The sequence below is a fragment of the Cariama cristata genome, unplaced genomic scaffold, assembly GCF_000690535.1.
Source record: "Cariama cristata isolate BGI_N322 unplaced genomic scaffold, ASM69053v1 scaffold514, whole genome shotgun sequence".
NCBI lineage: Eukaryota > Metazoa > Chordata > Aves > Cariamiformes > Cariamidae > Cariama > Cariama cristata.
In genome coordinates, this window is record NW_009612139.1 from 29,902 (window position 1) to 48,562 (window position 18,661).

Here is an 18,661-nt window from a genome sequence, read left to right on the forward strand (position 1 = left end):
CCCTACAGATCCACCACAGTATTACAAATTACGTTTTCATACTTATGAACCTAGCTCAGCAACAAAACGCTTTAACGATTCTGGAGCCATTTTAAAAAAAAAAAAAGTTATGTCCTTATCCTGAATTACTCAGTCAAATGTAATTTTACCTGTTTTAATGAGAAGCAATTAGCTTTGTGTGGCTTTTTTTTGAGAAATAACACTATTTTATTTCATAACAAGACCAAAAACATATAACACACTAAAAACTTACCTATTTATCACAAAAGAAAAAAATATTGAATCACTTACACAGGCAGAACTTAGGAAAAAGCAGGCACAACGGAGTTATATTGGTAACTAAGTAGTGTACAAAAATCAATTAAAAACAGCTATTGTGTATCATAACAGAAGTTAACTTCAGGGTCATAATTATCCAAGAGGCACTGGTTTAGCAGAGAAGACAATCCCACCTCTTACAGCCCCCTCAAAAAAAGTGGGCAAACCACACACCCATTACAGACAGCAAAATTCAGAGCAGCTGTTCCTACCTGTCTTGCCGTTGGAAAACGTTCTGTGGGAATGATATGGAGGTGAAGTGGTCGAGCTGTGAGTTGGCTGAAAGCTGGAGTTAGCTCAAAGCAGTTCTGAAACAGCGATACTCTTGCAAAGATATAAAGCCCGAGCCTGGCTCTTGACATGGCAACGACTAATCGTCGGACATCCCTTCAGAAAACAAACAAAATCAATCATGTTCTTTTCCACTGATGACATAGTTATAATAACTAGAAGTATACAGAAGTCTTAATTAAAAGAAATACAAAATCATCTGCTAAAATACTATTTTGTCTTTAGTTTTTAAATTCCCTACATACTGTTCAATAACTATCAAATCCTAGAACCATTATATAAAAGATGGTTCACTGTACCAATAACGATAGGAAAAATCACCTTTTACTATTTTCCTAGACTTCACAGGTAAGAGATTTACATTGAGAACAAATCACAACAGCATTTCTGCATCCCTGAATAAGTAACCATGAGTTTGACAACTTATCTAACTACTTCTGATCAGACACATCTTCCTCCACCCCACCCCAAAACTTAAGTACAAACATTTTAAACTACACATCATAATGCAACTTATGCACTGACCAAACACTTCTGATAAAAAAAACAAATAAAAACCTCACCTACAGGAAAGAATCTATGAGAAAATTTAAGACTCATTTGTTCAACAAGCATTACATTCCTATTGTTCTACTAGGGTGAAACCAAGTTCAGCCTATCTGCAGTAATATAAACTAATTATAGCATAAGAGTCATTACTAAAGGATAAAGTGGTTGTGAAATACATAAATTGAACACTTTTATATAATGTACTATAAGCATCTTTCTGATACAGCAAACATGTAGTTTAATGACACTACAAGAGTATCTTCTTACGTACCTAAGGTGGCCTACAGCTTTGGTACGCACTAGTGAAAGGAGAATATAATCATTTTGTTGACCTTGAAATCTGTCCACAGTTGTTACCTAGAGAATCAAAAACCAAGACAAAAAACCTCCATCGGTTAATCTTTGCCCTTTCAATTAAAACATAACACCAAAATTTCAACAACAACTTTGGATTGAGATCGCAGTAAACAGGAAAAGAAAAGAAACTGCTTTAACTCTGGCCAAGTTGGCCTCTAACCAAAAATGATCAGTCTGTTATTTTTGGGAGACACTGGGAGGAGCTTTTGTCTGACTGTACATCATTTCTTTTACATTTTTATTCAATTCAGACAGCTAACAGTGGGGTGCTAATAACAAAAGACTGTGGAAAGTCATCAGTTTTATAATACAGAGTTTTAACCTGCAGAATTAGCATCAGAATTTTATAACTATGTTGTTTATTTGTTTCATCAGATTCATTATCATATATTTTATCAATAATTTCCACTCTGAGTGGGTCTTCCTAAAGGTGTCGGTTTTAGGGTTTGGGGGTTTTTTGAGGACAAAATAAATGACAAAGAAAAGTTGTTCTGTCCCATGTAGTCTGTAGCCTTTACAGCTTCACCGACTTCAGTTTGTTTGTATGTCAAATCACAAACAGGCAGAAACAAGGGCACTACTCCATGAAATTCCATAGATTGTACATTAATAAATATGTAGTGAAGCAGGGAATACTTGTGCAGAAAGCTGTGAATCTATTAAATTAGTCTCTTCTATAATAGGTCAATTTAAAAACAAACAAAGCAGAACCACTCCAATGACTGATTTATTTTCAAAGTCACCTTGTTTGGTCGTCCAATCAGTGGATTATTTCCACACCGCTGATTAATGACATCACGGATTAGGTGTTTCTGTCCGTTGTATGTTGTCAGGATACTTATCTTGTCTGCAGGATAACCGAGTAGGCACATATACATGAAGAGTGCCACAACATACTCTGCTTCACCAAGATTCTTAAGTTTAAAAGAGGAGAGAAAAAGAAAAGGGACAACAAGAAAAAAAAAAGTTTACTCAACTTGTATGGCTGGAAAGAATAACATGTGTGACATTATCATGTATTTAGACAAAAAACTCAGTGTTGAGAGAAACGTCTCTAGATTTGATGTTTCTTTGTTCACTTAATGAAAGCCATTTTGAAAGAATAAAAGAACCATAAGAAGGTTTAATAACTTTATTCTGACTCCTCTTTAGAGAACTGCTGAAAATATCTACATCAATATCATTGTTAGTCATTGAATGACATTTTCCAGTATTTACCCTGAAGGTATCAGTTTTATTTCAATAACGTTAAGATCTAAGTATTTACTAGTCCTTAAAAATAATAATTAAATAGGAAAACATTTAAATTATATTTATGGACTACTAAATATTTATACATTTCTATTTAAATGCATTTATATGCTTATAGCTGTCTGCCCAAAGGAACTGCCACCTTAACTGTATTATTACAGAACTCAACCAATACAATACTTAATTGTTTCCTTCTTAAAAGGTCACATGTCAAAAAAACCCCCACCTGTTATGTAAACCTGTGGAATTATTATTTGTTAAGAAGTATTAGAAGCTGATAAACTACAGATACCTGTATTTAAATACAAAGGTTTAAACAAAACACTTAGCATCAATATAACATGGTTCCAAACAAGCATGCAAAAAATTTGCAATGACTCACTTTCCAGCTAGCTGAAAGTAAGAACTACTTGAACTAGAATAACTAAGCTCCTTTCAACTATTAATTAGGAGACAGACATCTGGATTATCCAATCCAGTTATTTCTACTGCAGGCCATACCTATTCAATTTCAAATGACCAGCTGTTATTTTTTATTTCATAACTTTTTTTCTGTGCCATTTACTTAAAATAAATAATGTCGGTCCCAAAGCATCACACTTCTGGCTATAGGAAGTTTTGTCCTATTTCTAGACTGAAGTTATTCATAGCCTGTTTAAATGCATTTTCTGCCAACAAAAATTATCTTTGAGGTTAGAAAGTTGTTGTCAATTGCTGACATTTATTCCTGCTCTATTTATACTGGGAATCTTATCCCCACTTGGCATATGTTTGACTAGGTTGGATACATCAGCCCCATTTATTTTTTCTTATCAAATCAGCTCTGCATTACTTGGAAAACACAGTTGCCAGGTGTATCAGCCACCTGTGGGTGTAAAGCTATTCTACAAATTTTAATCCCTTTTCAGTCTGGAAAGAAAAGCCCAGATTCAAAGAGAAATAATACATGGCAGCAATCTGTTATCTCATGAAAAACCATGCAATGCCACCAACATACCCTGCTAATCTCTCTCAATCCTCAAGACCACGACAAAAAAAATAACTGTAGGAAGCATTAGAAGAGTTTGCTCATGAAAGCACTGTTGTAATGATAAAGGTGTTCTGTATCCTTGCATGAGTGTTCTCAGACTTCTTTGGCCCAGGAGTGGTCTAAAGCAGTGCTCAGATTCTCAATTATCAGAATCCCACTTTTAAGGCATTAATTTCAGCTGTTCCAGTTCCACAGGACAACTTTTTACTACTTGTATGTTACAGTGTTACAGCATAAAAAACAAAATCAAAAGAAACTCTACCCTCCAAACAACTCTGTCCTCAATCTAGAAGTGAGATAAAGTCCATTATGACTCCCCACTGCTTTCTTCCCTAGCAGTGCACTAGTTTATGTCAAAAAAAAAAAAAAGTGAGAGGAACCCAAGCAAAACCTATGAATATCTTTCATTAATAGATTAATGTAACTCTCAATGATCTTCACACGGGAAAAAGTTACCATTAAGATTATAATCTTAAAAGTATACTGTTTGCTTTCCACAATATTAAGCAAAATATAAGGTGTTAATTCCATGTTTGAATTAAGCTCATTAACTTGCACACAGCTCCAGCTTCTAACTTTTCCAAAACCCAAACTGGTGATTTAGGCACCAGAGTTTGTTTCATCACTGTTTTTAAAACAAGAAAAATAAGAGGACTGAAAATATAAGCATCTCATTACAAGTGTAAAAGGTTTTCCTAATTTTTAAGAGAAACAGATGGAGGTTATGGTTGATGGCTTAATTTGAAAACTTCATTGAGAAATTCCAAGGCTAAAGTTTTTTTGGCAATTTACTTCAGCCTCAATGTCTCTCTGCCTCTTACGTGTATTTCTTGCAGTACTGTTTCACTCTTATGAATGGGTTTTTTAGCATTCTTACATACAGATCAAATCAATACAGTGATTCTTCAAACTCAAATATGTTCCAGAGCAAACTTTGATCCTTTGTGTACAGGGGAAATGCTACTGTTTATTTCACTATCATCGTAGTACAGCTGAATTACAATGGACTTTAATTTGGCATAGGTCAAACAATGTTTCATAGCAAATTACACAGCAAATCTCATCCCTCCCATAACACTGAGAAAACACAGATACCAAAGTCATTCACTTTCAGCGACAAGTACAACATAACATGTTATCATTTTCAACATTCAAAACTCATTAAAAAAATCATGCATATGCATGACTCAACTATCTGAGAAACTGAATTAAACATCAGTTTACTGTATTTTGATAGTCTGTCTTCACTGCAGATTTAATAAGCCACATCCAGATTAAATAAAGTCTACATGTAATATTTTTCTTACCTGATAGAAATAAGGATTGGGTTCAGACTCTCCCACACCATTGAAGTCTTCTACATTGACAAGCTGGAAGTCGTACAAGAATCCAGCATTCGCTGTTCTGAACTCTGGCAGAAGTTGCACATGAGGCAGGTTACCCAGATTCTTGTAACGCCAGTTGTAGAGCTTACATAAACTGTTCAAAAACACACAGAGACAAACCCCAAATATTTGAAAGCGGATTCCTGAACTCATTCAAAACAGTTTAGATGCACACAACCCCTCACTTTCAAGATTAATGCTTCTGTAGGTTTTCAATGAAAAAAAAAATTTGCTGGATAGCCTGTACATATATAAATAAACATACTTGTACAAGCTACCCAGCAATATTATTTTTTAAGTTTTGATTCCGTTTGGTTCTCTCTCACAGAAAACTTTAGATATCCAGATCAGATAAAGTAGCAGATAGTTTATGGGGAAGCTACCAAAGATCAGGAAAGACAAAGCATAGGAAGGTATGGAAAAAATCCTTGATCAAGAAATTGCTTGTGAAGGAATTTTTCTGCTCTCTTATCTCGAAGAAATTCACTGACATGTTGCAGAACAGTAGATGGCAAAATAAACTTCGTTTATTTTAGTCTCAAATATAATTTGCATTTTTAAAATCATACTGAACTGCTGTTCCTATGATTAGAAAATAATATTCTACCACTCCTAACGTTTCCTACATTGGGAAAAAAAAAAGTTGTTCTCCTTCATATTGTCACTCCATTTTATGTCTAAAAAAATTAGGATCTAAAACTAAACTTAGAGTAGCAAGATTTTATATGGAGTAAATTTCTCTTCTTTGGTTTTATTTTTCCTTCTTAATATGACACTACAAATACGCACTTTACACAATAAATAAATTTTGACATCTAAATTACCACAGTGAAATGACAAATACATGGATAAAAAAGAAAAATTATCTTACTACAGAGATGTAGTATCTCTTAATATAAATAAAAGCTTTATGCTCTTGTGTGGACAATCTGGTTTTCTCCAGTCAAAGCTGAAGCTCTGCTGAAATACTACAAGAAAAGCACCTTCTTGCAGACTTTAAGGGAAGTATTATATATTCAATGCTAAATAAATCAAATCTTTATTTAGCCTTGAATATATTAGTTTAGAAAAATAAGCTTCTGCAAAAAAGTCTCAGCTGTAAAAAAATCCAAACACTTAAAGACTATTAAAATGCCTTTAAATATCATTTTCATTAAAGTACTCGTACAATAGCAGAATACTAAATTTAAAAAAAATAAAGTAAATCTGATTGTGTTTCAGCGAAGTAAAGTGACTAGCAACTACCTTCCTAGTCTAAGCTGAAACAAATGGAACAAAACAACTAAATTAGTTTTGCAAACTCCTGTCCTAACAATAAAAATAGAGTTTCCAAAATTACATGTGCACTTTTCCAATTTTTAACCTGTTATTTTCTTACCAGACATGTCATATTCTCTGTCTTACCTTGCTCTTGCTCTTCCTTGTGCATCCAAATCAACAGTTGGCACTCCAACACGAACAAACCGTGTAAAAAGAGACTGTTCCATGTTGGAGTATTTCTGAAAAGCCATGTTCTTAATGACTGGTGGCAACTGATGATGGTCACCAATCATAATCCACCGCTTTAAACGACTGAATCCATCCTGGGGGTTCTAGAATTAAACAATTACACAATTATAACTATTACAATATAATCAAGGCACTCAACTACAACACATTAATAGACAAATTGGCCGTCTTAGTCTAAGCCCTAAATTTCAACATTTGTTCTTAAAGAACATTGAACTGCAGTCTTTTTAAAGACATTAATTCTTTCCAATCTACTACCAGAAAAAGGGAGTGGTATTTTAAATAAAGTCTTGTTTCTTATAAAACATCAGGTAAGTTTATCTATTAAAATCACTAGAGAAACTTCAGGATAAATATTGTATTACATTGTTTTAAAAGTCAAAAGTAATATATTGTCAGAGGACAAAAGGAAGAACCACAATTGTAGAAGTTACAGTAGTAAAAACACTGATTTCTATACAGTAGTGTTACCCTAGAATAGTCCTTTAAACTTTTATTTTTTGGATTCTGAGAAAGTGAGTATGAACTGCCTGAAGCATGTGAAACAGTTTTAGCGCTCACATGTCTGAGGCACACACTGAACCTGCCTTTCAAGTGTCTCTGTAGTTCATGTGCTTCACCTGTTTACCTCTGGAATTCCCACATAGCCTCTTCCATGACCGGGACATGCCTCTAATTAATCCTCACCCTGGCTCTTGTTCTGAATGCTCTTCAGTATGTTTGGTATATCTCCTTCCAGTTCCTCAACATCTCTTGTGTACCTATGTTACATACTGACAGAGCTCATGAAGGAACATTGTAACATAGTTTTACTGATTTCCCACCCATCAGCTTCTGATTTGCAGCTAAAGATTTTGCACAGAGTTCCTGAGGGAGCCCATACTTCACTTCCAGAGATGAAATTTTATCTCCTGATAGTCTGAGATTACAGAGATAACAGAGCCACAGATATGAAGAAGCACATTTTGCTTACTTATGAAATCCTCTAGCTCTTAAAAGAGGAAAGTGATGCCTCTCAAGCTCAGGTTGCTAAAAGCAACCACAGATAATCTTCCCTGTAGGCACAAAAACATTCAAGACAGTCTGAGTGAATGTGTTGAGTTTAGCAGCAAACATATTTAGGGAACGACAGTCAACTTCAGAAGCAGCAGTGTTGGCCCTCTGCTACAAAAACCCTTTACATCACAGAGCTACTGCTATCCTGCTTGCTAAAGACTGTGCTATAAATATGCCCTGTGCCACATTAGCTTCATTTTCCTTCTTTCCTTCCCTGCATTAGCAGTACCTTTCCAACTGCAAGACTTCCATTCAACTGTATAACATCTGCGTTCCTTTATCTACCAATTGTTGGTTTGCCGAACACAGTATAGTCTGCACTTAATTCCCAGCTAAACATTCACCAACTAGCTAGAAAAAAGATGCATGATTATTGGGCAAATGTAGAAGTAGAACCAGTAACCATTTCTTTTCTTTCTGTAGAATCGTAACATCAATTAGAATGTCTCCTTTCTACTTAGCTCTAGTTTTCCTGAAAGTTATAGGTGCTTGGTATTTCTCTCTCTCTCTCTCTTAATCTTGACTGAAACTGATTGAACACCACAAGCAGACAGGACAAAACAGAGCAATTACATAAGCCTTATGTCCTTGGGAAACAAAACCGTTATTTAGTAAGAAGTCGTCATTTTAACAATTTTTAAAATTAGCAATAATCACTATTAAATAGAATGAACAAAAGTAACAAAGCCAGGATCTAGTTTAAATAAATATCTTTGCTTTTTTATTTTCAAAATGAAAGCCTGCTAATCCTACTATTTAGTCAATAAAAGCAACATATTTATAATGTATTAGCTTACTCCACAATATCAAAAAACAAGGACAAACAACTAATGTAGAACAATGCAAAGATCTAACTGTCCACTCAAATAGCAAGTATCAGTTCTAGGTTACTTTCTGCATAAGATACTTTCCTTTTAATATTCTATATTGTTCAAGAACATAGACTTTCATTTATCATTTTTTGTAGCATGTTTTATAATTCAGGTCTAACCTGCAACAGAAGAGGTATAAAGGTTTCTATCTCCAGAATCTGAGCAGACTCTTCCATTAAGATGTTGTCATACTGAGAAAGAAAAAGTAAAGAGATATCCATCAACCAAGTAATACAAATTAATGCTGTTATTCAGCCTACCAAAAGAAAGCATCAATTACTCATTTGTTTTTTTCATGGGTGGGACAGTTACAGCAGGATTTTACCGTATACGCAAAATATCAGTATTACCTAAAATCAGTATGAGAGGGTGAAATTCTACTACGTCAACCAGGGCTTACATCCAGAAGGAATCCATGACTGAACTACCATAACCCATCCGCAAAACAAAAGCTTTCTGCAGTGGAGCGACCTAATTAGATATCTTTGCAGTGAAGCAGAAAAAGAGCACTTTTGTGATCCAATACAGTGCATTATTGGAGAAAAATAATACTGAAAGAATTACTGGTGGTGGGCTTTTGTTTTGTTTTTGTCAGATAAAAGTCTGTACTAAATTAATACTTATGATAACACTGCAGAGTGCAAACAGCATTGCATCATAGTTCTTTTTCCTCAAACTGTTCATTTTTTAGGTAAACAAAGCTATATGGCAAAACTAACTTTTTTTTTAATAGACATGCACTATTAAGCATTTTTCTATATATAACAACTTAAAAGTGATCTCATCTTTTACTCACAGAACTTAAATTTTTCTTCAGTAAAATTACAAATTGAAATATACTAGTAAAAAAATGCAACTCAAAATAATCTAGTCACCTAGATTTAGGACAGATAAAAAGCTTTATAGAAGGGGCACAGGGGGGGGAACAAATGCAAAAAACAATTAGTGTAGTAACACTACTATAATCATTACTTTGAAACCTAATTCAACCAGGTCATGTCGTTTCAGAGCAGCGTGAGTACAAGTCATGGCAATGATTTTTGCTTCTTTCACCAATAAGTATTTGGATCTATCCAGGCCACTACGGAGAAGTTCAAATGCTCTGAATTCCTATGGAGGAGAAAATAAAATCTTCAGAGTCAGAATACAAAAAATTATTGCTTATAAAATGTATTCCCTCAAACTATCTGGTCACCTTCTGGGAAGAAAGTTACAAAGGTATCTACTGCTAGTATATAAAAAAAAAATTACTCAGATGGGATTTTTAAACCTGGAAACATGTCAAAAAAACATCTTTTAAAAACACATTAAAGAATTCTGCAACCTGTGTGTATATATAAATTTGCAGACAATTAATTAATTTTGAAGAACCCTCTCAGAATCCTCCAAAATTTTGTTCTACTGTATCTTCTTGTTTCCTACTTTACTGCACCACAATATCACATCAAATTTATTATTAGAAAGAAAATACAGTTAATATGTCCAAATGATACACAGATCACCTTTATCCTAACTTTTAAAAGCCTCCCAAGCAATTCTGGGAAAAATCAAAGATAACCTAGAAGTAACTTAAACAGATTATCTGATTAAAGGCAATTCACTGTAAATACAAAGACCCTGTGAGGCTCAGAGGAGCAGTGATAGGCACACCAACTGTAATAACGTAATCAGTTAAAATGGAACATGCAAAATGGCTGCTTCCTAAGATCGAAATAGAACAGATTAGTCCCTTGTTCCTATTGTGAAACATGCCTATATTACTCAAAGGTCGAAATTCTCACTTGAATGCCTTGCAAGCTAATGAAGCTGCTTAGAGGTATATACTCCTTTTAGGATGAAAAAAAGAACTGTGTAAAAGTTTTTATAGGATTCGCCAGATCCACTTGCCTTTAATAGTCACATGTCTTACCTCAAGCTGAGTGAATATTTTCCTAATATGTCTAAAACACCCTTCAGCAATTTCCATATCTTCCTCATAGGATTTGCCTTTGAAAATTGGTTGAGGAGCATTTGCAAAATACTGGTGAAAAGGAAAGAAACTGGAGACATCCGTAACATCCGGCAGTTTTCCACCTTTAACTTTCACTTTGCTGATATACTCCTCCCAACGAGACATTACCTACGGCAAATAAAAGTGTCATACTGACATGTTTTTATATCATAAAGTCAATAAAGTCATTGGCAAGGTGTAGTCTTGTACCCATAGTATTAAAGAAAAAAAAAAAAAATCACAAAAGTAAGGTATGTCTAAACTAGAATTTGACTTTGGATCAGGATTTTTGAAGTTGTGGTGGGTTGACCTTGGCTGGTTGTCAGACTCCAACCCAGCACCTCTCACTCCTCTGCCTCAACAGCACAGAGGGAGAAATTAAGATGGAAAAGCTTATCGGTTGAGATAAAGACAGGAAGATCACAAGTACCATCACAGGCAAAACAGACTTGACTTGGGGAAAATTAATTTCATTTATTGCTCATTAAAAATTGAGTATGATGGTGTGAAACAAAGACAAAACCAAAACCACCTTTCTTCTCCACCCTCTCTTTCTTCCCAGGCTCAATTTCACTCCTTCATTCCCAACTCTTCTACCTCCTCTCCACCCTGAGCAGTGCAGGAGGAACGGGGCTTGTCATTCAACTTCACAGCACCGCATTTCTGCCACCCCTCCCTCCTCACACTTCTCCCCTGCTCCAGCATGGGCTTTCCACATGCTGCAGTTTCCTTCAGGCTACATCCAGCATGGGGTCCTCCACAGGCTGCAGTGTGGGGATCTGCTCTGACACGGTCCTCCACAGGCTGCAGGGGAACAATCCGCTTCACCATGGTCCTCTCCATGAGCTATGGGGGAATCTCTGCTCCGGTGCCTGGAGCACCTCCTGCCTCTCCTTTTCCTTCTAACCTTGGCACATGGGGTTGTTTCTCACACTCCCCACTCTGCTCCCAGCTGCTGCACAGAGGGTTTTGACCTTTTCTCAAAGATGTTTTCACAGAGCCACCACCAGTGTCGCTGATGGGCTCAGGTTTGGCCAGCAGTGGGTCCACTGGAGCTGGCTGTGTCCAGCATGGGGAAGTCCTGGCCTCTTCTCAGAGGTCACTCTGGCAGCCCCCCACTACCAAAACCTTGCCGCATAAACCCAATACAGAAACAAATCTGTTTATTATCTCCACTTACAGTACTTTGGTTTAAATACCAAGTGGGATTCCTTTGGGAGGAAAATGAATCAGAAGAGGAGCTCTAGCAGTTCTCCTAGCACTCTCCAACATGTAATGTCCATTTAACGTTGAGGTCTGCACTACAGTTAGCCCAGAGTAACTTCTGTAAAAACATATACAGTGTATGCATTTGATCCCAAGCACTACTCTACAAGTCTGCTTAAGCCACACTAATTGCTAATGTAGACCATGTCACTGAAAAATACATGGAAGGGAAGTGAGGGATATACAATATATAGAAAAAAATCTTTTGTATACTATGCATTTGATTTCACACTGGCATTTAATGCCATAAAACCTTTCTAGAAGGACCATCACGTAGCTGCTCTGATGCTTGTCCAAAATGCAAAGCAGCCCATAGATTTTTCTTATCTGAAGGAGAAACTTCAGCTTAGAAACTTTGCCAGCAGTCATGAAGAGCAGTAATGCCAGTCTTTCAATTAGTGAGTCACCAGGCAGGATTTAAAACAATAGCAATACAAGTAATGTTGCAATTATAGCTTTAAGTGTTATTATATTTTGAATCATCAAAGAAAAAGTGGGATTTTTTTTTTTTAGACTCAATTGAAAAATTCACTCCAGTTTTTACAAAGCGTTTCATAACATACTGAGGTCGCACAGTCTCTGTAGAAGTACTTCAGTCCTTACTTGGTACAAGAAAAAGTGGCCAGCTGTTTCGCAAGTGTAAGAAACATCTCCTGGGACTCCAAGACTCTCTTGCAATCTCCCAACTTCTCGTAGAAGTTCAAGTCTTCGAGCCAGCACATAGTTAACTCTTCCATACCTACAAAACGGATTAAGTATAACATACTTAAATATATTTAATTCAAAACTGTTTTATCTAAGTATAACAATGAGCGATCACAAAAAACTCAACACCCCCCAAAAAAACCCCAGAACTACCGCCTCAATCCAAAAAACGAGAATTTGCTACATGCTGACTATTTCTACCAGTTGAGCCCTAATAATTTACAAAGCCTTACAAAAGTCATCATTATAGAAAAAGCACCTTTTATCCTATCACTTCAACAAAAGCTTCATCAGTGTTAGTAAAACGCTCTCATGATGTACCTGTAAAGCAGGTATGTAGTGTTTAGGAACTACGGTACGCTACATGTTACATAAATACAAGCAAGTTATACAAGTCTATGGACCACCATAAATAGAACCCATACCTGAAGTTTCAGTACAATAAGGCTGATTTCCTTTGGCAATATACAAAATGTCTTGCAATAATGCTTAGCCAACCATAACAGACAGGTCTGCATCCACACATAGGAGGTCCTGTACTCATAGCTGCCTGTTGAGTAACTTTTATGATTAACTTAGTTTGTAACCTACTCCTTCCACTCTTCTCTTCTTACATAATTCAAGCCCAATTTTTTTCCTTTATAAACCCATTTCCTTATTCCATGCACTCCCGCTCTCCCAGAAGCAGTACAAGAAGAACAAAAATCAATGAATCACATTTTCTAAAAAAGAAAATAAATTTAAAAATGGTATAAACTGATGGAATTAAAGTGAGAGGAATAGGACACTTTCTCTTAAAAATGCATACGTAGTTAAAAGCTCTAATGTGAACAAAGGCTAATTTTCAAGTTCTTATTAAACTTACTATTCATAAAATATGCTTTCTGCACAGAAAAACACCAACACAGTCCCTGGTAATCACAATGGATTCTATTATCTTATGTAGAAGGTGAGAGCAGTTAAAGCTGGAGCAACCTTATCTAGTTGGAGATGTCCCTGTTCACTGCAGGGGGGTTCGACTAGATGACCTCTAAAGGTCCCTTCCAGTCCAAATGATTCTATGATTCTATGATTTGAATTTACTAAAACACAACTGAATATGATATTGTTCAAAACTGGAAAAAACAAGTTCCTCAGGAACTATGACAATAAAAATCATTGCAATACTAAATAGTTTTTTCTTCTTCAACAAAACTAATCCATTATAATTACAAGTGACTGCAACCACTTGGTTTTTTTTTCCTCACACTTCCAGTGTCCTCTTACTTCTCACAACTCAAGTCATATGTCCTCTGTCATGTATTCATTCATTGCTACAAAAATTTTCTTTAGCTGTAATTCCCTTTGTGTTTATGTGACAGTACCAGTTTCGTCAGTTCCTCTCCACCTTATGTTCTTATACCCCCTGCCCCACTTTGCTGTGCCTGCAGAGGGAGTAAAAAAGGAATACTAAGCTTGCAAGTAGTAGAAATTCCTTAAGCAGTATTGTGCCCTCCAAAGCAGCCTGACACCAAGAAACCACAAACTTGGAAGCAATCTAAAAACAAACAAAGCCATATGGAAAACAGACTTCTCACAGTAGTGCAGTCCACCTTCAAATATATTCCTCAACGCTGACCCCTTCCCTCCCAAACTGCCAGAACCCATAGGACTTGCAGTAACATCCTGTAGGTCTGGAGTTATCTTGAAAAAGAATGAAAACAGACAATGTAGAGCGTCTCAGAAAAATCCTTTTAATGATGAGCACTACTGTTCAATGAATATACTAAACTGCAGATATTACTAAATAAATATCTGCCATGGCATCATTGCACTAAGATTTTGCCTATCAAATTTCTGGAATAGTTTGACTATGTCAAAGCACTCAAATTTTAAAAAAAGTATCACAAGGTATTTATTTTGCTAAATGAAACTCAACTATGCATATGTGGGTAGCCTCTAGTGACTTATATATAATTTTTACTACAGCTTTTAAAGTCAAAGTACTGCTATAATAATCCAGTACTGGACAGTTCACGACCATTATAGCCCCGCTTACATTTACCAATGTGTGCAATCCTACTGACGTCAATTGGACTAACACATAACATACAAGTATTTACAAGAACAGGTTCTTAAGTCTCTGTACTGATACAGAGTTGACAGCTTTCCTTCTGTATGTATTCTTCAAAATGTGTTATTTACCAATGAAACAAATCACCTTTGTAGTTAAGTAATATTCTGAAGAATTAAAAGCAGAAAGTTTAATGTAATATTTATTAATGCAATATTCACCATGCCAGTAGAAGTGATATCATATTTGTACAAAAAATTTGTAACTGCAAAAACGTTTATTCTTCAACTTCTTCTCACAAAACAAATAAATTCTATAAAATGTATATGAGCCCAGAACATAATGAACTACTTCTATTCAAGCAGTTGCATTTGTGAACAAGCACCTGCCTGATTCTGCCTTTGGATTCTCAATGGAACAGTTTCTCTACTGAATAAGAACCAAAATTACTTAACCTTGTAGTGAAAACAAGTGCACTCTGTGTTACTGGGATTCAATAATATGAGAAAGGTAAGATTTGTCAAGCACAGTTCCTTGCTCATTTATAAGGGAGGCAAAATGGATTCAACACCTACATCTTGCTACAATGTTTATGCAAGCAAGTTTATCATTAGCACCTCCTTTCTCACCTGCTGAAATCCTTCTCTGTCTCTAATTCTTCTTCTCCATGACCGAGACGCAGGAGGTGGCGCTCATCAATGTCTAGAGCCATGATTTTTTCAAACAGCTGATTCAAGGCCTAAAGATTGAGAAGAACAGGAGAAAAAGTAGTTTTTAGAATTTCAGAGGCTTTTGCAGGGGAAAACTGAAGAATTACTTGCAAGCCAGCTAGTAAATGATGCCTATTTTGATATAAATGGAAGCCAAAGCAAACATGAAGTTAATAACAGAATCATTTATGTTGGAAAAGACCTTTAAGATCATCGAGTCCAACTGTATAACCCAGCACTGACAAGTCCATCACTAAACCCTGTCGCTAAGCGCCACATCTACACGTCCTTTAAACGCCTCCAGAGATGGTGACCCAACCACTTCCCTGGGCAGCCTGTTCCAATGCCTGACAACCCTTTTGGTGAAGAAATTCTTCCTAATATCCAACCTAAACCTTCCTTTGCGCAACTTGAGGTCATTTCCTCTTGTCCTATCACTGGTTATTTTCAAAATACTTCCTAATTTCTAACTCTAACCAGTCGAATAGATTGAAAACAACTGATAAACAGCCCAGAAGTACAAACCTGAAAGTCAAAAATTTAATTTCACATTATGAAACTGGCAAAATTGCACACAGGTCAATTCAAGTTTTCATTGTTAAGAGACAACTGCAATTTCAAACCTACTGATCCAATGCCTGCTCTTCTTTTTGATTTTAATTACTGGAAAATTTCATACATGGCTGGCACTTTACCTGATTAGAGTGGGTAACTATAAGAGTTCGTTGTTCTGGGAAATTATGATAAAGGTTGGATATTATCTGGACAGCTACATCAGTTTTTCCAGTACCAGGTGGACCCACTACCTAATAACAACAAAAAAAAAAACCACAAAAAAAAAAATCAAGACACAATTTATCAGAATATTGCTCAGTACAGAAATATAGCCAGTTGCAAAAAAAAAAAAACAGAACAATCTCACAAGACACTGACATCATACATTAACAACAAAAAAAATCTTCTGTTTCACGTACAATTGCTTTCTGGCTTCTGTGAACTTCAAGAACACGCACATACACCATGAAAGACTTAGTCCAGTGCTAATGCAGATTTCTGCCTAACAGGAATATGGTAATCCAGCATGTGAAGTACTATTCTGTTTCACAACCCAGGAAAACAGACCTCCTAGAGAAAAAAGGCTGTTTAGCCTCAGGATGAGCCAAACATAGGGGAAACAGTGAAAAAGGCATCAAAACCCACCACTGAAAAGTACAAAGTGAAGTAGATATAAAACACAGAAAAAAAGAGTCCATTCTTTTTATTTACTCAAAAATCTACAACTGATGATGTAGAATACTGACAGTTAATGTTTTCATAGGCTTAATTATACCAGCAACAATCAAAAACTGACACCTGAGACATTTTAAAGGTATCCAAGTATTATAAAGCATCTCAAAGTAATTTGTTCAGTATTAAGCAGCACAGAATACCAGGTTTCGTATGTATCTACATATAAAAACTACAAATTGCTATGAAATCACGCTTGCTTTAAATAAAGAATCTCATTGATCACTGGATTCAAAAGCGAATAGGATTGTACTTCTCAAAAATATTAGACAGAAATACATGACATAATGATAGAAAATAAAACATAGGCCTGTATTACATAACTGTTTTCTCAGTGTACCCTCTCTCCCTGCAAAAAAGTGGGTGATGTAGTAAGGAAAAAAAAAAAAAAAAAATCAGAAATATATTCTCAAAATCAAAAAGCTGCCTTTGTAATTGTTTTTCTCCTTTTGACCTAACAGACTTTCGTTCTCTAACTTCTTAAAACATCAACAAACGCAGTTTTAGTAGAAAAGTTCAAATTATATAACAACCATCTTCTCAAATATTTATGAAAGCTGATGGAGTACTAGGCACAGGAAGTTACTTTTCTTCTTTAAAGCCCTCCAAAAGTGAGGTAGATGGTAGCTTATAACGCATTATACACTTGCATTTGAAGGTCATTAATAGGTCAGCCAATATTAAATGACACTAATAAACAGTATACAATGCTATTTAAAAAAAAAAAGACAAAAATAAAAACTAGGTAACTTAGAGACCCTCTCTCTAGGATTTTGTGTGTTAATTATATCGTAGAAAATGGTAATAAAGATTTTAATTTCCCCATCTTCTTTCCTATTGACAACACTACTGATAAAAAAATGATACTCCTATACACTAGCAGGGGTATTTTTAGACAAACACCCTAATTATGTAAAACCCAGCAGTTCAAATAATTAAAAAACCAATCCTTCCAACACTGTGCAATAACCAAATTTAAAGCATCCATCAGTGTGACATTTTCACAGTATTCAAAAAAAGTGCTTTAATTTCTAAATAGACCTTAACTTTGATATTCTATCTACAACCAGAAAGTTCTGCTGTGTTCTACTGGAAAGCATACCATACTCAAAAACACTGCCAAGAACTCAGGTAACTCTTAGACACATTTATAACACTACTAATTTCAGCACACACAGGCAGGCAGGGACAAAAGGCATACAATTCTACTGAAGTTTATTTTTTCCTTTGCCTTGCATCTTCTGTGTGCTAGGTACAGAGTATATAGGGAGTGTTAAATCACAAGGAGGACGGGGAGGAGGAAGAGTACGGTACTGATGAATACCGATGCAAAAACCCAAAAATCAGCATTATTGCCTATACAGACCAAGAAGAAATTAAGAGTATTACAAAGAAGTCATTCAAACATTTCACTGAGTCACTACCAGGACTGACTGTACTTTGTTGGGAGACAGGTACTTGTGGTCAAAGTCTAACTGTGAGTAGTAAACATTGAAGACCTTTACATATCAAAAATTATTTCCATAACAAACCTGCAGCTTTGGTTTGGTTTATAACTTCTTAGTTCTAAAAGTCAGTAGGATATAAAGGATCGCACATTATATTTCACAAGACAGCAAAAAAAGCTCCTGAAGACAATTCAATGACTTTCATTTCCTTTAATGGAATTAGATCAAACTAAAAGTGCTGCAAGTAATTTGAAACAGCCAAACATGACAGACATTGCAAAAGCTTTACAGTCTAAATCTAGCAATTCAACAACTGAAAAAGTAAACTCAGTTGTTGTGGAAAGTCTTCAGCCACTGAAACAGAAGACACAGTTATACAGAGATCAAATGTATGATTTTGTGAATGTAGGAGGATGTTGAATGTTAATTTTTCATATCTTTAAACTATTAATGTATACAAGTGACTTCAGCAAGGCTACAGAAATGGGCATTACTGGTATTTCACCGAATGCACCTACAGCCAGAATCAAATAGAGAGTATAAAATCCTTAAAAATATTCTTACCATAGTTAGCACAGGCTGCA

At 35.5% G+C, this 18,661-nt stretch overlaps 1 protein-coding gene across 1 annotated transcript in view; it reads right to left on the reverse strand.

The window, feature by feature from the left end:
• The window catches only part of LOC104160375 (intron-binding protein aquarius-like), a gene marked incomplete at its 5' end in the record, with an annotated part of 35,513 nt that overhangs the window by 4,413 nt on the left and 12,439 nt on the right, over positions 1 to 18,661 (reverse strand). The window contains 12 exon segments of the mRNA XM_009698480.1: positions 531 to 705; positions 1,430 to 1,515; positions 2,259 to 2,429; positions 5,104 to 5,275; positions 6,586 to 6,773; positions 8,738 to 8,809; positions 9,591 to 9,728; positions 10,528 to 10,737; positions 12,478 to 12,613; positions 15,262 to 15,371; positions 16,038 to 16,148; positions 18,642 to 18,661. The exon segment at positions 18,642 to 18,661 is cut by the window's right edge and continues 4 nt beyond it. Of these exon segments, the coding sequence (XP_009696782.1) occupies positions 531 to 705; positions 1,430 to 1,515; positions 2,259 to 2,429; positions 5,104 to 5,275; positions 6,586 to 6,773; positions 8,738 to 8,809; positions 9,591 to 9,728; positions 10,528 to 10,737; positions 12,478 to 12,613; positions 15,262 to 15,371; positions 16,038 to 16,148; positions 18,642 to 18,661 (1,589 nt within the window).